We start from the raw sequence: 19,076 nt of genomic DNA, 5'->3' as shown, positions 1-19,076 counted from the left end.
TAGGAAAGCCGATGGCGTGTTGTCGCGTGCGCGGGCGCACCTCAGAGGGGCATTATCATAATTGATGAAAGCAGTAGAGTATCTATTGTAACGCGAGTTTTGTGCGCACATATTACACTTCGGATTAAAAATCTGCTTAATTAGTGCCGCGTGTAAGCTTATCTCGAGATGATATTTAGATAATATGATACACAAAAACAACACTATGCCAGACCAATCATTCGACAATATTTTTTGCTGAACATCGTTTTTGCCACTGGACTACCCCGAGGTACTTTTCAACACAGAAGGCATATTTCTTGACACTTGATTACCTATTGCTTATTTATTTTCTGCGGCAAGAAAAAATAACTGGAAGCTTTGATTATATTATAATCAAAGACTGGAAGGTTGATGCTGCGAAATTCTTTACCTACATGAAATGCAGTTTTATATACCTAAATAAACAAACAATACCTACTTAATCATACAGGAATTTATAGATTCAGATCTGGGATGGCTGATAGCTTGATATAAGTAATTATTGAGAACCCTGCTAGTGTATAAGCTAGTCGTGCAATTTAATTCAATTAATTAGATGATTGTACTGTGCACTTATCTACTTAGTAAAAAATTATTTGACGCCTCGCGGCATAATTAGTCGATAGTTAATTGCTAATAATAATCCACATCGCCTATCGATAATGAAGAGCCGATACGGTCGGCGGTTACAACCGTTACAGCTAAGCGGAATAGACAATGTAGGGAGCGACATTCAAAGAAGTCTATGCACTTATCTGTATCTACCTCATATGTGGACAAAACTAAATAGGACGAAATAAGTTAATTAAAGTGAAAAAATGTATTTTTTGGAGGAAGGTACTTAATGTGGTTTAGATTACCATTAGAAAGCTGTTTCTCTAATTCTTGCACAATAAAGATACGCTCTGTGTACACAGTGTGCATTAAATTAATGTTTATTCTAATGCGCCTTTATCATTTCATTTGCGTTTCATTAAAGTGGCAAGGTGTAACATGGACAGGCAAGGCAAGCCAGGATTAGATAAATCTTGGCAAGATGCCTGAAGTTCAGAGTTAGGTATGCATATCGGTACGGAGTCTCTTAATTTCCTGATTGAAAGGGAATTATTCAACACTGTTTAGCTTATGGCCTACCTAGCCTTAGATACTTTTGTCTAAATATTCGCGTAGAAACGTGAGAGGGCGCTACTGAGCGGAACGGGATCCTAATTAAATTATCTGGAGCGTGACATGCGCGCGCATTTTATGCCTCGTGTTTTTCTGGACGATAAGTAACTAAAACTGGCAATTTTGTTAGGTACAAAAAGTATCCAGACAGTTACTTGTATATTTTAGCTTAGCTGTATTTTTTATTGCATAGGTACATACGCTTGTGGACAATAACTCCTGAGCAGCTGGATTTCTTTCGAGAACAGGGGTCGTGGTCATTGTTTATTGCTGCTTTTGACACACAGAAGTGTGACCTGTGACGACGACAGACGAGGATGACTTGGTTGAAGAGTGGCTATTATAGAAAGGGTTCTGAATCCTATTTAACGCATAGCTTGATATAATTTCTTAAAGCTGAAGCGACGTATAACATGAATATACCTACCATTATCATTTTACAGAGTGGTTTGTTTAACGATGTTACGTTACGATGTTTTACGACGTGTTTTATTGAAATCAAGATGTAATTTCTTTTCTTTTGCTAGCGTGCGTGGAATGTATTGAAATAGTGCTCGCTACTGACAAGCTGATGACAGTGACGTAAGATGATAGTTTGACACTTTCAATATTGTGGTTAGTTTTGAGGTTATGTAAAAACCTAAAACTTCAGATAAATAATGTATTAAGTACTATAATAATTAATGTAAAGCGATTAACAAACTGAAACCATGGCGTTCGCATCGCTACGTTTCAATTTTCTGCAAAAAATGGTGCAGTCCGCCAACTACACGACTCTACTGAAGAGGCCCATGGCATACAAAAGTGCAATTTCTCTAGAAACTTTGTATCCGAATAGTTCCTTAAAGCTTTCAACCCCAGCTTTTGTAAGTGTCTGTTAATAAGAATAATTCGAATATAATCTGATTCATCAATTATTATTTACTCTATTCCATAACGTTCCTTATTACAGAAAGCCGCCGACCCAAATGAGAAGTTCTCAGGGTATATACCTATCGATAAACTAGAAATTAAGTACAGTGCTAGCTCTGGACCCGGAGGGCAGAATGTCAATAAGGTAATATGCAAAACAAACATCACATTCAATTCAGTAAAGTAGGAAATTCAACAGTTAACGTTATATGTTCCAGTTACAAAAATACAACTGCTTGGCTATTGACTTAGCAGCTGAAAGTTAATAATCATAATATTTGACTTTATCTCACAAAGACTTAAACCACAAATTATTTCCAGGTGCACACCAAGGTTGACTTGAGGTTTAAGCCCAGCGAAGCAGACTGGCTGCATCCAGACATAAAATCAAAACTGATAGAATTGGTATGTTATTAAAATGAAGAAAAAAAATACTTACTTTAATTTTTCACATAGCTAATTACATACTTTTGCAAAATTTCAGCAAGGAAATAAATTATCGAAGGATGGCTACTTGATCATCCGATCAGACTCGACGCGTTCCCAGCAGCTGAACCTTGCAGACTGCATGCAGAAGCTGAGGAACATGATCCGTGATGCCGCCGTCACTAAGAGGGAACCTTCTCCTGAGACCGTTGAGAAGATTAGGCAAAGGTAGAAATATTATTCATTTTATTAGCTTACTTACCTTTCTTATTTACTTACAGCCATTCAAAATATTCTAACTAGCTGTCTTACCAGAGATACAATTTTAACATTAGCGCCATACAAGCAATGTCAAATTCCTATCTTTTGTAATCAAAACAATGGATAGATAGAATTTTGGGAATGGCCATTTATTAATTCCTACAGTAAATCTCTAGTATAGGTTAACTTTAATATAGGTAAAGACAAACTCAACATAACAACCGGGTGCCCCAAAATCATCATCATAATTTTATTGTATTTATTTCTTATAAGTGATTTTTTATCTTCCAGACATCTAAAAGCAGCCCGCATGCGTGTAGCAGTGAAACGCGAGGATGCTCTGAGGCGCGAGATGAAGAGACCGCCCACTATAGACTTATGATTTTTCTATTAAATTGGGCATACACGGCTTGAATGTGCGCTGACATCTGAGGACATAATAAAATTGTATTAGAAATAGAATTGTTCGTTTGTGGACCTCATTTTCGTCATGAATTACGATTGCTGATCAATTACTCTTCCATTGGAAATCGGGTAAAAAGGACACTGTTTGTTCTGAAAATCAAAGAGTGAAAAGGAGGTCTACATATGAATGCTCCTCAGATGCTCAGCTAAGCCGTAAAGTTTGACTGTTTTTATAGTTGTGCATGGATTATATTATAAATATAGTTATTAGTTATTTGAATTTTTATTTTTAAACTTTTAAGTTATTTTGTGGAAATATTCTCAAGGTTGGAAGCAAATAGTGGTTGGAATGTAACATGCATGCTAGTTTGATTCCTATGAGAAAACCCCTCTTATTGGAAAAGGGATTCGCACCTTGGAATATGGTACAAATATCGGTAAGCAAAACATACTAGAAAAATGCTTTTAATAAAGATTTATAGCTCTGTAATAAAAATACGCGAGCCTAGATCCTAGGCTCGCGTATTTTTATTGTAAGCGCCTGCTCAAATCTACAGAGCAACCATATAAAAATGTAATTGCTATTCTTTGATCTAAGATGAAGTGTGATATTATTTAAACAGTCAAACAACATTTATACGAAATTAATGATTGTATAAATGTTTCGTATGCCCAATTTAATATTGGAATATTTTTATTCCAATTCTGCTATAGATTAAGTGAATAATTATAACATGTTTAAGGTATTGAAGTCAGTAGTTGTAGGCGTTAGTCTTATATATCGCTATAACCGCATAATTATTATTGTAGTCATATGTACTATTTTCTAGAGTAGGAACTTAGATTATAGATTATAGCAATAATAAAAGTAATGGTTTGATAACCACTGTTTTTTTCTTTCCTCATCGTACTCTCATTTACCTACGCAAACAGAAATTGATATTGCGAAAAACTACGTTTTCGGTTTTTTACAAACTCTTTACATACTTTTGAAAACCCAGAACTGGCTGTTATAAACGAATAAAAAATAAACGAAAATAGTCTCTGGGTGAAACGCGGTTGTCATAGCAACAGAATACGACAAATAAACAGTAAGGTGTCTTGTCAAGGCACATTGCTGGAAAATATTTTCTATCGTAAAAAAATACTTTTCATCATGTCTTATCGTGATTTGAGGAGTAAGTAAAGCATTACATATAGGTAGCACCCTTATGGCCTTATTTAGTAACACAAGAGCACAATAAAGAACTTCGCGGAATGAGTATATTATGTAGGGCGTAGGGACCTAGTCATATTTCCCAAAGTGCATCAAGATAGGGTCAACTATTTAGGATCGCATCATCATCATCTCATCATCAGCCTATCGCAGTCCACTGCTGGACATAAGCCTCTCCAAGTGCACGCCACTGAGATCGATTTTCCGCTTCTCGGATCGCATAAAAGAGACAAACAAGCATCCATACATAAACAAATACTTTACACTTTCTTAGTTAGTGGGATCAACATATTTTTTGTCAGATTTCAGCGAGGCAATGCGAACCCTAGGCTTTCCGAAGCCGATATCCCTCGAGAGCTTCAGGACCCCTAACTGGGAGCTGCTGGAGGAGTGCCTGCGCTGGCTGGCGGCGCGCGTGGAGCCGGATGCCGAGCTCGGCGGCGGCAGGCACTCGGTGGAGCAGCGGGTGGCACTCGTCACCCACGCTATTGCGCTGTTTGTGAGTTGGACACCTTGGGCTTCACTTTTAAAAGATATTTACTGTAGTAGCCATGGTTAGAGAGTTAGAGTACTGTTTAGATACTGGTTATGAAGCGCTTCAATGTAAAATTGAAATTGCTCGGGGTATGGGGCTCTAATTTTGCGGGAGTTGAGTACCTACTGCGTACTGCCAAGAGTTACCGTAATCCCTAAAAACACCATTCGATTTTTATAGCTACTAAAGGATCTTCTTCAACTAAAATCGTATATCTTCCAGCATTCTCGTGCCAACATAAAGTTGAACGGCAAGCGCGTGTACGGCGCGGACGGGTGGGCGGTGCGCGAGATGATGAAGGTGGCGACACTGCTGCGCGCGGCGCTGGAGTCTCCTGGCACGGAGGAACCGCTGCACGACACTGCACCACTTAGCTATGACGTCACTAGTCGGGTGAGGGCAGCCTGGAACACCTTAAAAGCCTCCAAGAACCAATAACCACTTTTCAAATGCCCAACGCCGTGAACAGCTATGACTGTTGAGTGTAATGTTTTTCAGTTGGGCGAGATCAAGCAGGCGCGAGCTTTGGCGACTGATATCACTGCACAAGGTGCCTTCCTCTACGATTTGTTGGCTAAAGAACCCGAGAACAAGGTGAATTCCATTGTTAGATCTTCTCAACAGACGCCACTTTAAAATCAAAACGTTTATAGGCAATCTACAACCTTAATAGCACATAATACATAGTACCTACACCATAACCTAGGCCTATATACATGAAGTATTTTCTTAATCTTACCTCATTTAATTCCACAATACATGGGAAATAAAGGACCTTGTGTAATGTAATTAGGAGCACCGCGAGCAAGCTCTCTCCCGTGCACTGGACATGTCAGCCATGGAGGCGAGTCTCCGTCGAGCCCTGGACGCGGTCACCGGCCAGCTGACTGCAGGACGGGAGCAGATCGACAGCGTGGCCGCCAGCGAGGCCGCGCTCGACGCCAAGCTCGAGAGGAAGAGGGCTGAGCTCATGAGGGCTGAGAAGAGGCTGCATACCGTGCAGAAGATCAAGTTAGTTTCTTAAGTAGATTGTGTATGTGTAACACTTGCTTGTTCCTTCCTGGTCTAACAGGAGTCTAGTAGTAAACCTTTTCTATTCTTTGTAGATCCTGTATTGTCCTTTCCTTTCCAATCTTTTAGGAGTATGTTAGTTAGTAGAAGCCTTTCTGCATCCAGCATGATGCATTCTTGGGATAGTTCACTATACTATACCTAATATGCTACAATTGAATTTTGTGTGTTCTTTCAACACCACAAGGAAGGACCTAACAAAACAGAAACCAAAATTTATCAACCAGTTTTCTCCGGATTATAAGAACTACTTCTTAAACTTACTATGTTCCTGGATGTTCACAACTGCAGGCCAGCGTACCAGGGCGAGCTTACAGCGCTGGAAGCCGAGATTGAGCAGCTGTGGGAGCAGTATGTGCTACGGTACCGCTGCGTCGAGGCACTCAAACACCAGCTTAGTCTACTCGAGACCGCGCAGGCTGAGGTGAGCATGATAATGTGGAAATAGTTATATTTTTCAGTCTAATCTTGTAAAATTACAAGTAGATGGAGATTTTACCACAAATGTTCTTGTACAGGCGGCTGAAGAACAACAAGCTGCTATAATGCAGCTCATCCACAAGTACGAAGCTGAAGATGTTCTCGGCAAACTGAGTGATTCCGGTAAGCCATACTACTTCCGATTCCTGGTCAAAATTAATTCAAAACTAGAGTTAAATGTCGATGTCTTTCGTAGATGATATGGATTCGAGTGACGAAGAAAAGAATGCGAGTGAGGTGAAGCAACCCAGACCGGCCACCAGACCTAAGACTAGGTTGAGGATTAAGACTGCAGGTATATACCTACCGCTTACACAGACTCGAGATCTTTATTCTATTTTAACTGACATAGACAGACGTGTCATTATTATTCCCCAAATGATGGTGAAATCTACAAATTAATTATGACATTGAAGTTCAGTTTTATATCCCTACCTGCTTATAAATCTGTGTTGTGACCAGGCACTGCAGCAGCCGAGGCTCGTCGCGCGTTCGGCAGCATGGCAGCACGGGACTCGCTGGACGACATCCGCGATGAGGACGACGACCGCTCCGACTCTGACCTCTCCGACCGACAGCTCTACGCCGACCTCTCGCTCTCCAGTCAGTCGACACCTATTTATACTTCCAGCCCGTTCGAATCTTCAAATCATGTTCCATTTTTAAATGTTCTTTTTTTCTATTTATAATGGTAGTTTCAATTTGACACCAGTTTGATTTGAAATACCTCATCGCATGTGGAATGGAATGAGACCTCATTATTTGGCATATATTGTACGGAGCATCATTTTTTAATGCCACAATTAAATTTTTCAATTTATTGCCAATTAAATCTTATGTATCACGTAGGTACGTTATGCATCCTATAATAATAAATCATTGCAGTGTCATTATGTACATGGAGGGGACCGCTACTCTGCAGGCTCAACAAAAATATCGTTAGTTTACTTCACATGTATCGAAGTTTTTATTATGGGTTCCAAGTTTGGGAATGTTTCCAATCTGGAGATAGACCCAAAATCCACTTTGTGTCCAAAATTCATAAGACCATGAAGTCATGCGTGATGCTTGTGCATGTACATATGCTGCATGGCGCATGCCACTAATCATCCATGATATTCTGTTCGCTACAGGGAGGGGCGCGCCCAGCACTGAAGGTCGCATGCTGTCTGCCGCCACTGCGTTTGGTTCGTCATTGCTTGTATTTCTCACTCATATTATTAGTACAGGATTTGTATTCTCATCATCAGAATACTTTGTGTAAAGTTGAAGATAAGTCTAAGTATAAACCCATAGTTATTGTCCTTGTATAAATTGGATTTATGTAACTACTGGAATGTGGCATATGATCTTATCGTCTATAGTGCAATTGCTTATCCCATTTTGTCATTCTGAACTAGCTTCAATTCGCACATGGAAGAATCTACAACTTTGATGACAATTCCTACAGTAAGAACTGTTATTTTAGTTACATATTTGGATAAAGCTATATTTGGTAAAGTGTATGCCATGATACCTGCGATGGCGATTACAGGTGGTGGTGACGTGGCGTCCCGCTGGTCTCGCGCGCGGCCGCGTCCTGCCACACGCACGCTCGCTGTTACTGATGACGACGACTTCGCTGATCTCATCGAAGGTGAGTAGTCTCTTCTCAGATTGATATAACGATGACGTATGACAGTCAGTGCCCAGAAAGCTATTCAAATTGAAAGTATTAATAGCTTAGGATATAAGACTTTTGACTTCTGCCATAAATTAATAGGTAAATAAAGGCTTGGTATTCTTTTGGTAAATAAATAATTCTACCGTGAAATGGAGAATCCCTTCAGTACTGTAAGGCTCCATATATTAATTTCTGAATCATCACCAACTTCACTATGTTACTTGGTTCAGGATTATAATTTTGGGATTCAAGTGTCTCTAGACACTTTATTCACCATTCGAACAAATTATAATAATATTCAACACACGGTCTCCTCAGGAGTGGAGAGTGGAGAAGGTGGCGACGGAGGTGATGGTGACTCTCTAGGCAGTTCCTCAGAGAGTGAGCTCCGCGTCACCAGCGCTCGCCCCAGCGCCGCGCCCGGCCGTGCCTCCGCACTCAGCGATAATGAGTTCTAAACCTTACGCATATAAGGTGTATTAATGTTTGTAGCACTTGTGATGTTTTGGAATTGTGGCGTAATACCTACGATGAAATTGCTTGTGAATTTAGTTTTTTCTTTCATTAAATGATATTTGCATCTGTCATCATTGACAATGGGCACCTCAGGACAGAGTATTGCAACCAGTAGCATATTAGGGTTTTCACAATTAAATTAGGGTTGTTTACATAACCACAGTGCCCACTACGGTGAAGCCGCTACTGGCACATAGAATCATGGGGACGTCTAACAAAATCAGTCCAGTTACTTCGAAGAATTTAAAATAGAAATAAAACAGCATTATTTTATAAAAAGTAAAATGTATTCGTGTCGTCATCCAAGCAGCGCCTGTCCACAATAAATAACCGTCAAGCAGTAGACCATAGACAAGCAGTCACGGAGCATTCCTCCCCACCTACACCTAGCTTAAGTATATGATACATCGATAACTAAGGAATATAGCTTTATTTACAATCGTATATTACAGTCTCTAAGTACTTCTGTTACAAATATAGGTTCTTAAAGTATTTGTAAAGAACTAGAACTAATATAAAGTTTACGTATAGTTTGGAAACCGGGACACACGATACATTTTGGCTAACTTTAAGGCTTAGGCGTAAACCAAATGAAACGTATGTCAGCCTTAGATATACAGAGAAAATTAACCGTATAAAAACTACGCTAAAATACGATAAGTTCTAATAAGATACAAAACAGCATTTTAAATAGCTAAGCGAAATAATAATCCTAATAAATAATTTCAACAATTGTATAAGAACAAATTGAGCAACAATTTAGAAGCATATATTTACACCAATAGGTTCGCAATTTGGCACCGTTTAGGTACATATGACTTTCCTTTTATATATACACACGTGTACCTACTTGACATTATAATCTAAGAATATGAACTAAATTGTTATAATTTTTATATAAAGTTGTGTAAAGTATTTTTTATGATAACTTTAACTTTCACAATTGTTACCAATTTTCATTAAAGATGTCATAGAAAATATCTTCGCAAATAGAGACTGTTATAAAAACTAGATAAATAAGACTTAAATTAGTATATAACACAGATATTTGACGATACGTACAAGTTTACAAATTGTCATAAGTTAGTGATTGTTACGTATTAGTAAAGTGTACAAATAACTAATTTTAATGTCTATAAAGACTGGCCCATTTGTTGCCGTATCCCTAATTCAAAATGATGAATGAATTGCTAAACTTTAATGATTTAAATGAATTAAATGATTGGTACACAATATGGTGTATTTCTCTAAGGGCTGATTTTTCAATCGCCAGATAACTTTTATCAGAGGAATATTTTTAACGTTTTGACAGCTTTTGTATGGGAAATATGTCAAACCGCCATATTTATTCTTCAGATAGAGGTTAACTGATGATTGAAAAATCAGCCCTAACAACAACATAAAGTGGAGTGAAAACTTAATTTTTATGGACGGTTTCTAGGGTTTAAAGGAAAATTGGAGTACTCAAATATAAAACTATAGGCCAAATAGTACAATCGAATAGTAACACAATGTTGCAATTAAAATAATAACGCAGTGATATAAATAGACACATCATGAGCGAAATATGTCAATTATGATAAATGTTCCAATTATGATTCGTGCAGTTAATGTATGTTAACATTAAGTTAGTGGAAATATTTACAAATTACGATAACGTATTGCGACCTTATAAAGCTATATTGTTAAGTTTGGTATGATATGCTTAGACAGTTAGTTGACTTACAACGAAGAGTATTTTAACATCTTACTGACTAAATACTAAACATTCGTTTGTTACGTACATGATCGCTATTTGACGCTATTTTATTTATAAAACCTGTCAATATCATGTAGATTAAGGCTCACTTGCGCGACCACTCATTTTACACATTTAAGGATAGTTCTGTTCAAAGATAGTTTTGTCAATTTTAGACACTGAATATGTTCAGTGAGTGGACGCGCGAGCTTAGCCTGTAATCGCTGTGGGCTGAATGTTAGTTGTCATACATTTTACAAGTAAAACGTATGTAAGCTGTGCTAGGCGAGCTCCGGCTGCGAGTGGCTGGAGTCGCTGGTGGCCGACGTGCTGGCCAGCGAGTCGTGCTGCTCCGCCGCGTGCCGGCTTGAGTCGCATACTGCTATGAACTGCTCCGCGTATGCTCTGGAACAGGGGAATCATTGTTAAGAGCTATTTATACCAATTGCAATAAGTGTTCAGTTTAATACTGCGGGGTAAATATATTTATTAGCATTTATGTAGGCTTTGAAATTTTAAAATTTTCTTATCTGCATCCATCATTCATGATTAGTCAAGGTACAATTGATTATTCCCATATTTGCTAGGGTATCTAAGCTGTGACCGTCTGGTATCTATCATTGCTGGATGTTACTAGATCCTGCTTTCCTAGTCCATACTTAATGTTTACCTATCAAGACCCGTATACGTCCTCTTGAGGTCAGCATCGGTGAGGTGTTCGCGGTCGGCGCGGCGCTTGCGGTGGATCCTCTCCAGCGAGCGCGCCAGCTGCGACTCCCGCTCGCGGCCCTCGCGACGACGCCGCTCCGTGGTCGCGCGCGGCGATCGACGACGGCGCACGCGCTGAGAATGTAGAAAAGAGGACTTTAAACATTGATATCGTCTTTCTTCTTTTGTTTAAAAAAATATCCCCAATAAATAGACCTTATTGTTTGCTGAACAACATTATTGTTGGCAAAACACTGCTACTCAGCTGAATCCGGTTAGACTGGAAGCCGACCCCAACATAGTTAGGAAAAGGCTCGGGAGATGATGATGATGATTTTTGATGGTATTTTCTTTGCATTGATAAACTTTGACGATCTAACACAGCCATTTTTTGATGGCCGTTTTTCCACTTATCATCAACCATTGGATTTAAATACATTGACAAAAGATAAAAGCCCCCATGATCAGCTGCAGCGATGTAAAGCTATACAATGGGTAGAAGAAGTAAACTTACAGCGTCATGCACGGGGTAGTAGAGTGGGCCGGGCGCGTACGTCGCAGGCGGCAGCGGCAGCGTCGCATACCGCGGCGGCATCACCACGCAAGCGGCGGGGACGCGGCCCAGCTGCAACAAAATCAACATTTTATAAGATTACCAACGCAATAAAAACGTTCTAAGAAAACATGAATATAAGAAAATAAGAAGGAGTCCGGAAGTATGGGGTAAGGACTCATACAGCCATTGTATTTTATATATTCCTAGGATTCTTAATTTAACTTTTCACTTATAAATATCACTTCAGACTTAATTACTGTTACTTGAAATCGTCCGTGCCTATTTTTAACAGTACTGCGATGACTTGAACACTTCGCACGTCCACAAGCTCTCACAGTATTTTGGCATCACGTCTCAACGTTCTACATTTACCAACACATGACCGACTTGGAGCCTCAATAACAGTTGGTGTCCAACTAGCCAAGCTCACTGACAATAAGGAATGAGATAAGTATTAGACTCAGTAGGGGTCACCAGTCACGACACAATGCACTCGTCAAGAGAAATGCTTCGTGGATGGTACGTCTTCGATTGTTCGTCTACGCACTGAATAGGGCTAACATTCTGTAGAAGATTAAACTTGACCTTCAAACTAAGCTTCGATTGTGGGTCAAATATCGGTGAAGGCATATTAAAAACACATTAAATTACACTTGCATTATAATCTGCGGTTAGTTTTTTGGAGGTTTAAGTCACACCATTAGAAAACACAAGCCTACTTATACTAAACTTTTTGTTTGATAGAGATATTAAAATTAACGGTAGCTTGTGGCATGGTAGGCCCACTTTGGACGAATTTTACTTAACTGTTTTCCATATTTTATCTGATTATCAGTAATCTCTGCTCTGTAGCCCTACATTTGCGGTACATAGCAACAATATTCAGTAACACATACATATTATGTGTGCCGTCGTGTTTCCTAAACCAGTGACACAGTGCGGCCGCTGAATAATTCACGCCGTGTGATCGCAAGCATGGAAGTACGCATATCCTATTGTACTACATTTTCTTCTTATTTGAACTTTAGAGTAAATGAAAATATACAACTATATTAGATATGATATATAAGAAAGATATGATAAGCTGCGAACTCGAAGAGGAAGATGTCCAGGATAGAGCGAAGTGGAAGAAGAAGATACGGAAAGCGGACCCTGTCACAAGGCGGGATAGACGCTTAGAAGAAGAAGAAAATATACAACTATACGAACATTATGATCACGGTGTTCTTTAATATCATGTAACCGTGGAAGTTGACCTTCCTGATATTCATTAACATAAGCGTTTGATAGATTATGTGCTATAACTGCAGAGTAGGTAAGTGATTCCCCTAAGACTCGGGTGAAATCTGCGGATTTCATACGGGATATCTAACTTGCAGAGGTGCAATATCTTGAGTTGATTGGTGCAGCTAACCCTTTTTATGATAATGTAGTTTCGTGTCATGAATATTGTGTTAGAAACTCAGTTTGCATTACATTTAATAGTGGGTTAGTGTCACGTTTAGCTAACATCCACCTCAGTTCGCATTGTTTTGCAAAGAACGCGCGTTTGACCCAAACGGATAACGAATGAACAATTTGTAGGTGGTCCAGATAGATTCGGACTGTCAGTATCATTTTGTACTTTCTTTTAGATATATTTACCTACGTTACAGAGTGGTGTAACTAGAAAAATAATCATTTCAAAGACTGTACAACATGCAGGGGCCTGCATAAGGAAGAACTCAATTGGTACAATGGTACAATCATGGAATTACATAAAGAAAAGATGGTAATCTGTAAAACTGACAAGAACAGTATGTAACAGCGGGTATCTAACTAGTCATGAGCAACAATGGCGGAACAAGACTTTCTCAAAAACTGGTAGGTTCCCCGCAGTTTCACATGGAGAATTGTCGCTTGTATGCGGTAATAAAACTCTACGAGCTAAACAAGAAAATGCTGACCATAAAGAGACAAGTAAACCTCGTAAGTAGCCGTTACTGGTGTTGAAATAATTCCTTGTTGGACAGATAGTTATCGCTTAGATAATGTTTTTTCTAACAGCGGCCACAGGAGCGGAATGCGGGCGGCCTCAAACGTTGCCGTCGTAAAAATATGGATGACTTTTACCACGGCTAGTGTTTTATGTTTTGTTGCTGTTTTTCCTCATGTACTGATTTCTATTCTTGTTTTTAGGGTTCCGTACCTCAAAAGGAAAAAACGGAACCCTTATAGGATCACTTTGTTGTCCGTCTGTCTGTCTGTCTGTCTGTCTGTCTGTCTGTCTGTCTGTCTGTCTGTCTGTCTGTCAAGACCCTTTATCTCAAGAACGCGTGGACGTATCAAGCTGAAATTCACATGAAATACTCAGGTCTATTGTCCCTTTAAGCTGTGAAAATATCAAACTTCTAAGCCAAGCCAATCAAAAGATACAGCCGATTATGTCGATATTTTCAACAAATTTTCGATACTCGCAAAGGAATCAAAACCTACAGGATACTTCCCGTAAACTCAGAGTCTTGAAATTTGGCATGAAGCATTGTCATATAATGCAAATATAGGAAAAATTACGAAAATCTCATTTTTTTAGTTATATAATGTAAAAAAAAATATTTTAATAAAATGAAACTTACTACCTTATTTCTCACAAACGAATAAAGATATCAAATTGAAATTTATACCAAATACCTAGGTCTATTGTCCCTTTAGGCAGTGAAAAAATCAAACTTCTAAGTTAACGCGATCAAAAGATACAGTAGTTATACTGATACCTTAGACGAATTTCCGTCACACGCTAGGGAATCAAAACCTACAAGGTACTTCCCGTGAACTCAGAATCTTGAAATTCGGCAAGAAGCACCGTTATATAGTACAGATAAAGGAAAAATTGCGAAAATGATAAATTTGAAGTTACATAAAATATTAAAATATTATCAAATCAAATCAAATATTTTCCTCATTTCAATGGGGAATTCAAACGACCAAGTTTGACGGATTTGAGAAAACATTTCTTTGTAGTAAAATAGTATACTCGCCGTTTATTTCCATTGTCATCAGGTCAGGATCTGATGATGGAAATCCTGAGAAATCGAGGGCAACTATCAGAAATTGTAGGCATGCATAGGATTAAAACTTGATTCTCAGATGTATGTCTGGTGATACTATCAAACAGTGAAGGTTTAGAGCTTACCTGATGATGGAGACGTGAGAAAGTCGAGAGAACTCCTCAACGGTATGTTTTAGTAACGTCGTGTTTGGGCTTATATTATTCGTATTCACGAGAACTTTTCATAAAAGTTAAAAATAAAAACTTTTTACAAAAAAAATAACACTTTCTAAAAACAACAAGAAAACTGTTTATATGCATCTTGTCTATGGTCTAGGTCTCGGTGATTAAATAAATATAGATGCATTCTCTAGATACCGACTTCTAGACCGATACACCTATCATCTTTTTAATTTCTTTCTTGCTTTTGTTTTCTTGTTGCTTTTTTATATGTTTGAAGTTGGATTTGTTTGTAAAATGCTACAAAATAAAATAAAGCCGACTTTATAAAACAAAGAAAAGGACAGAATTACACTGTTGTCAAGGCTCTAGAAACGTAAAGCCAGCAGCCGCGAATCCTACACTCTAGCAGTCGTTGTTACAATTCGACAGTTACAAGTCGTCAGGCAGTTTCGAAAAAAACCTGAAACTGGGGCTCGTTAGGTGATTAATCCCTCAAAAATAAAAGATCCCATTAGTACTGAATTCTCATCACCTAAAATAAAATAAGCTCCAACACAAGGTTACGTTATAAATTGTAAAGGAGTTCCCATAACTATATCTGATCTTTGCTATCGATCCCACAATGGCAGTCAAACTTATCTATGTGGAAAGTCTTCGCCAATAAAATAAGCCCAAACACTTGGTAGTTGCAACATACCGTTCAGGAGTTCCCTCGACTCTCTGTAGTCTCCATTATCAAATCAGCTAAAAACCTTCACTGTTTACCAGTACCCTCAAAAATACACTCACATGTCTGGTTTTGACTCGATGCGTGCCTACAATATTCAAGAGTTGCCCTCGATTTCTCAGGGTTTCCAGATCCTCATCAGATCCTGGTCATCCGAATTGACATCCTCCTTCTTTATGAAAAGTCTTTAACAATAAAAACTAGCATTGCAACCTGTACAATCCTCTGAAACTGCTTGTCTTTTATATTTTTCTAACGATCCTGGACATTCGTCTCCATGGAATTTTAATAAAATATTTATTTATATTCAAAGAAACGTCATACCATTCTCCACGATTTAAAACTACTTTGATTCATGTCCGCCACTTTTTACAAAGCGGGTCAGATATGCCCCATGACCTTTAAGACATAATTAGTTATTTTCAATCAGATTTCTGAATGATGACTACAAAATGTTGTATATAAATAACTTTAATAAAATAACTTTTACAAGGTACTGGCCTACTATTTTAGTAATATTATAAAATAAAAAAATATTAACTATTTTGGTCTCACAAAATAATCATAACTATGATTGTTCTAAACTGAACGGTTGGCGCGAGACTCACTTTTTATCTATACAGGATTTGTACGGAACCCTCGGTGCGCGAGTCCGACTCGCACTTGGCCGGTTTATTTTACCATCTTGTAACTATATTTTGGCAATCAAACCAGCTCTTCATTAGCACGCGGCAGACAACCAAATTGCATCAGACGTGATGGCTGTGTCACACGTTTTTTTACTTGACCTTCAATTATTGCGTACCTGCCTAATTTCTACTTATTTGTGCTAGACAAATTATAATCGGAAATCCCGCTGGGGTAAGTTTCCATGCATTGCGTAAATACTATTGTCAGGTGTTCTTCTTGCTAAATTTCTGTCTAAAGCAGCTGTTCTTAGTTCACTTTGTTTGCTGGGACACTGTGACCTTTGGACCCGGCAACGTGGCCCAAGCTCTGCTAATGCTAGCCTTGTCTCTGCGCTTCCAGGTTTTTCTACGGGGGATTTCTACGTTGGATATTCTACGTTCTTCTTTAAACCCTCGCTACGCAATCTTTCTACCTGGCGGCGAGTGAAAGACCAGACCTGATCCTGTCTGGAACTACCTGGGTCCTGCTGGAGACCTGGCAGTGCAACCTGGCAAGGAGCTGGGCCGTCGTCGGAGCTACACCCCGGTTCAGGCCAGTGTTCCCAGTGCACCTTCTACCTCGAGATCTATTCGTGGTTAGGGCAACAGAAGTTGGCTTAAATAAAGTCTCAATTTCTACCAAATTGTGTACTTTATTTGGACCCCTACCTACCTACCTGTCGGCCAGCCTGACTACCAGGCTACCCAACGGCCGCATAATGAACAAAACTTTTCGAAGATGATTTAAAGATAGACGGCAATTACAATGACCTATAACCAAAAATGTTTATCCGAATGCAATAAACTGAAACTATTATCAAAACAATAGTTATTTAGTGGCTCCAATTGAGTTTCACCTTCACATTTCATCCACAAGTTTATGTTTAACCACAACATTGGCAATAATTGAGTAATGTGTTCACAAGCATGTTTGTATCCACAAACTGGCTTGTCCTTTAATCGAAAGGACTGTTCGAACAATTTGCGATTGAGAAATATGACTATCCATAGAAATGACAAGGTTACAGGTTATTTGATAAATCGCCGCCAACTTAACTGGCCTTTGCCATGTTTATTAAGCGCAATTTGTCATTTAACAACTCATAAACTTGAATAGGCAGCTTCCCGCCGTGATCGGAGGATACTTAGCCGCTAGATTAGTCTTAGTTATTACTTATTTATTGCTGCAGCTACTGTTCATTTATTACCGCATTTAATGTAGAAGAGAAGGCGGTCGTCTTTCATGTACTCACAAATCTCCAGGTCTAGTTCTATATCGAGAAAAGTAACAACATGTTTCCCTTACTAGATAAGTCTTTTAATAAATAGTGAGTAAACAATCATTACAAGGCACATAGCTCGGTGAGGTATGTGCGACGTGAAACCAATCCTCCTTGATACATTTACAGACATGCCAACGAGACTGGATCATTATGTATTAAACATGAACGTTTCGTGACAATACGTAATGCGGTTAGAATTAACTCGACTCAATGTATTCGTGATTATTTAAATGAGAGATCACATTTCCTGCTGGACATGAAATCTAGACGTACTTACTATTGGAACGACTATTTTATTTATGATCGTTTCGGAAAACGTATAGTGGTATATCTTTCTGACAACGTAGTGCTATCGACGATGTCATGAACGACGTATATAATCTTGGACTAAGTTCCCTTCTAAAGAGTCCGCATTATAAAGATGCAGTTTCAGCAAGCGATATATTGTGGCTGATTAAGTATATAAACTGAACGAAACTGGGTACAGGGCGTGAAGAAGAAGAGTAAGGACAGACTGATAATTATGACAATATACCTATCTAAATATTGTTTGTTTTGTTATGCCTATACTGAAAAGATTTTCCAGAACATTCTCTGATTCTAATACCATAATGCAAAGCAAGTATTTGGTTCTCATTGAGAGCAACCTTGTGACAAGTGCGTACGCGCACCTAGTCCGACCGGTCCCATTGTGAGTGTTATCGTAATCTGCACCCGCGACGATTGTTGTACACTAGCGTTTGTTTGGTAAAGAAAGGGATTAGTTAGAAGATGCCTAATGTGTTCGATAAGAAGATCTTTTCTCGGCTCATCATCAACATTTAAGACCGCATTAATTCTTGTCATCAACTATCTCTAGATAGTGAACTTATTATTCGAAATTTAAAACCATATAAAAGCCATAAAATTGTTATCAACACATCATTAAAAAGTCTAAACAAACAAGCTAAAACAACAATAAACTAGTCCCATAAATACTGTATGAGTACAAATGAGTTGTCTCCGACTTTCTTTTCACTTTTATCGCGAGACCTCCTGAGGCATGTGAAATGCGCGCAAGGTCAGCAGATGGATGTTCTTGTGAATATAAGATATAATGGTTAGCGGGTCAGCGTCCCACGCCCACGGAATCATAATTAGCGATGCGTTTGTGACATTGTTTAAAGGAATTTGTGTGTTTTGGAAACGTGTGGCTTACTTCTCTCAATACGAAAGTGTTTATCTAAGAAAAGTAACACACTTGGTTTACTTTGGGTATTTTTGTTACCAACAGCGGCTTGGGAAATTTATATACTCGTATACCTATGTGATCCAACATCTATGTGATTTTTTACGAACATCATCCTCCGAGCCTTTTCCCAATCATGTTGGGGTCGGCTTCCAGTCTAACCGGATTCAGCTGAGTACCAGTGCTTTACAAGAAGCGACTGCCCCGGGCAACCCGATACCCCTTGGTTAGACTGGTGTCAGACTTACTGGCTTCTGACTACCCGTAACGACTGCCAAGGATGT

The 19,076-nt window shown here is 38.8% G+C and overlaps 3 protein-coding genes across 3 annotated transcripts in view; 2 read left to right on the top strand and 1 right to left on the bottom strand.

Annotated features, from left to right (window-relative positions):
• Window positions 1-1,760: 1,760 nt before the first annotated feature.
• LOC110382396 (large ribosomal subunit protein mL62) lies at window positions 1,761-3,472 on the top strand. The gene is made up of 5 exons (XM_021342999.3): window positions 1,761-2,054; window positions 2,141-2,245; window positions 2,422-2,505; window positions 2,585-2,754; window positions 3,079-3,472. The coding sequence occupies exons 1-5, from the start codon at window positions 1,899-1,901 to the stop codon at window positions 3,167-3,169; spliced, it is 606 nt and encodes a 201-aa protein (XP_021198674.3). The 5' UTR covers window positions 1,761-1,898; the 3' UTR covers window positions 3,170-3,472.
• A 796-nt stretch (window positions 3,473-4,268) lies between these two features.
• LOC110382395 (clusterin-associated protein 1) lies at window positions 4,269-8,630 on the top strand. The gene is made up of 12 exons (XM_064039589.1): window positions 4,269-4,370; window positions 4,711-4,907; window positions 5,166-5,336; window positions 5,442-5,537; window positions 5,737-5,954; window positions 6,306-6,438; window positions 6,533-6,617; window positions 6,691-6,789; window positions 6,957-7,097; window positions 7,628-7,681; window positions 8,029-8,130; window positions 8,476-8,630. Exons 1-12 carry the CDS (start codon window positions 4,349-4,351, stop codon window positions 8,613-8,615), a joined length of 1,458 nt encoding a protein of 485 aa, XP_063895659.1. The 5' UTR covers window positions 4,269-4,348; the 3' UTR covers window positions 8,616-8,630.
• Window positions 8,631-9,195: 565 nt separating this feature from the next.
• Window positions 9,196-19,076, bottom strand: part of LOC110382393 (uncharacterized) — a 44,779-nt gene continuing 34,898 nt past the window's right edge. Inside the window, exons 5-7 of the mRNA XM_049843632.2 lie at window positions 11,634-11,744; window positions 11,082-11,254; window positions 9,196-10,816 (exon numbers count right to left, since the gene is read on the bottom strand). Of these exons, the coding sequence (XP_049699589.2) occupies window positions 10,693-10,816; window positions 11,082-11,254; window positions 11,634-11,744 (408 nt within the window). The 3' untranslated portion in view covers window positions 9,196-10,692. The remainder of the gene's footprint in view (window positions 10,817-11,081; window positions 11,255-11,633; window positions 11,745-19,076) is intronic.

This window comes from Helicoverpa armigera, chromosome 2, assembly GCF_030705265.1.
Source record: "Helicoverpa armigera isolate CAAS_96S chromosome 2, ASM3070526v1, whole genome shotgun sequence".
NCBI lineage: Eukaryota > Metazoa > Arthropoda > Insecta > Lepidoptera > Noctuidae > Helicoverpa > Helicoverpa armigera.
This window is presented reverse-complemented; position numbering and strand designations above follow the sequence as displayed.

Bases quoted from the DNA above. Each gene is read 5' to 3' on its own strand.
- LOC110382396 (XM_021342999.3), top strand. From the start codon at position 1,899: ATGGCGTTCGCATCGCTACGTTTCAATTTTCTGCAAAAAATGGTGCAG. The intron at 2,246-2,421 runs GTAATATGCAAA...AATTATTTCCAG, and splicing joins GAGGGCAGAATGTCAATAAG to GTGCACACCAAGGTTGACTT. The intron at 2,755-3,078 runs GTAGAAATATTA...TTTATCTTCCAG, and splicing joins GTTGAGAAGATTAGGCAAAG to ACATCTAAAAGCAGCCCGCA.
- LOC110382395 (XM_064039589.1), top strand. From the start codon at position 4,349: ATGTCTTATCGTGATTTGAGGA. The intron at 5,538-5,736 runs GTGAATTCCATT...TAATGTAATTAG, and splicing joins CTAAAGAACCCGAGAACAAG to GAGCACCGCGAGCAAGCTCT. The intron at 6,618-6,690 runs GTAAGCCATACT...TGTCTTTCGTAG, and splicing joins CGGCAAACTGAGTGATTCCG to ATGATATGGATTCGAGTGAC.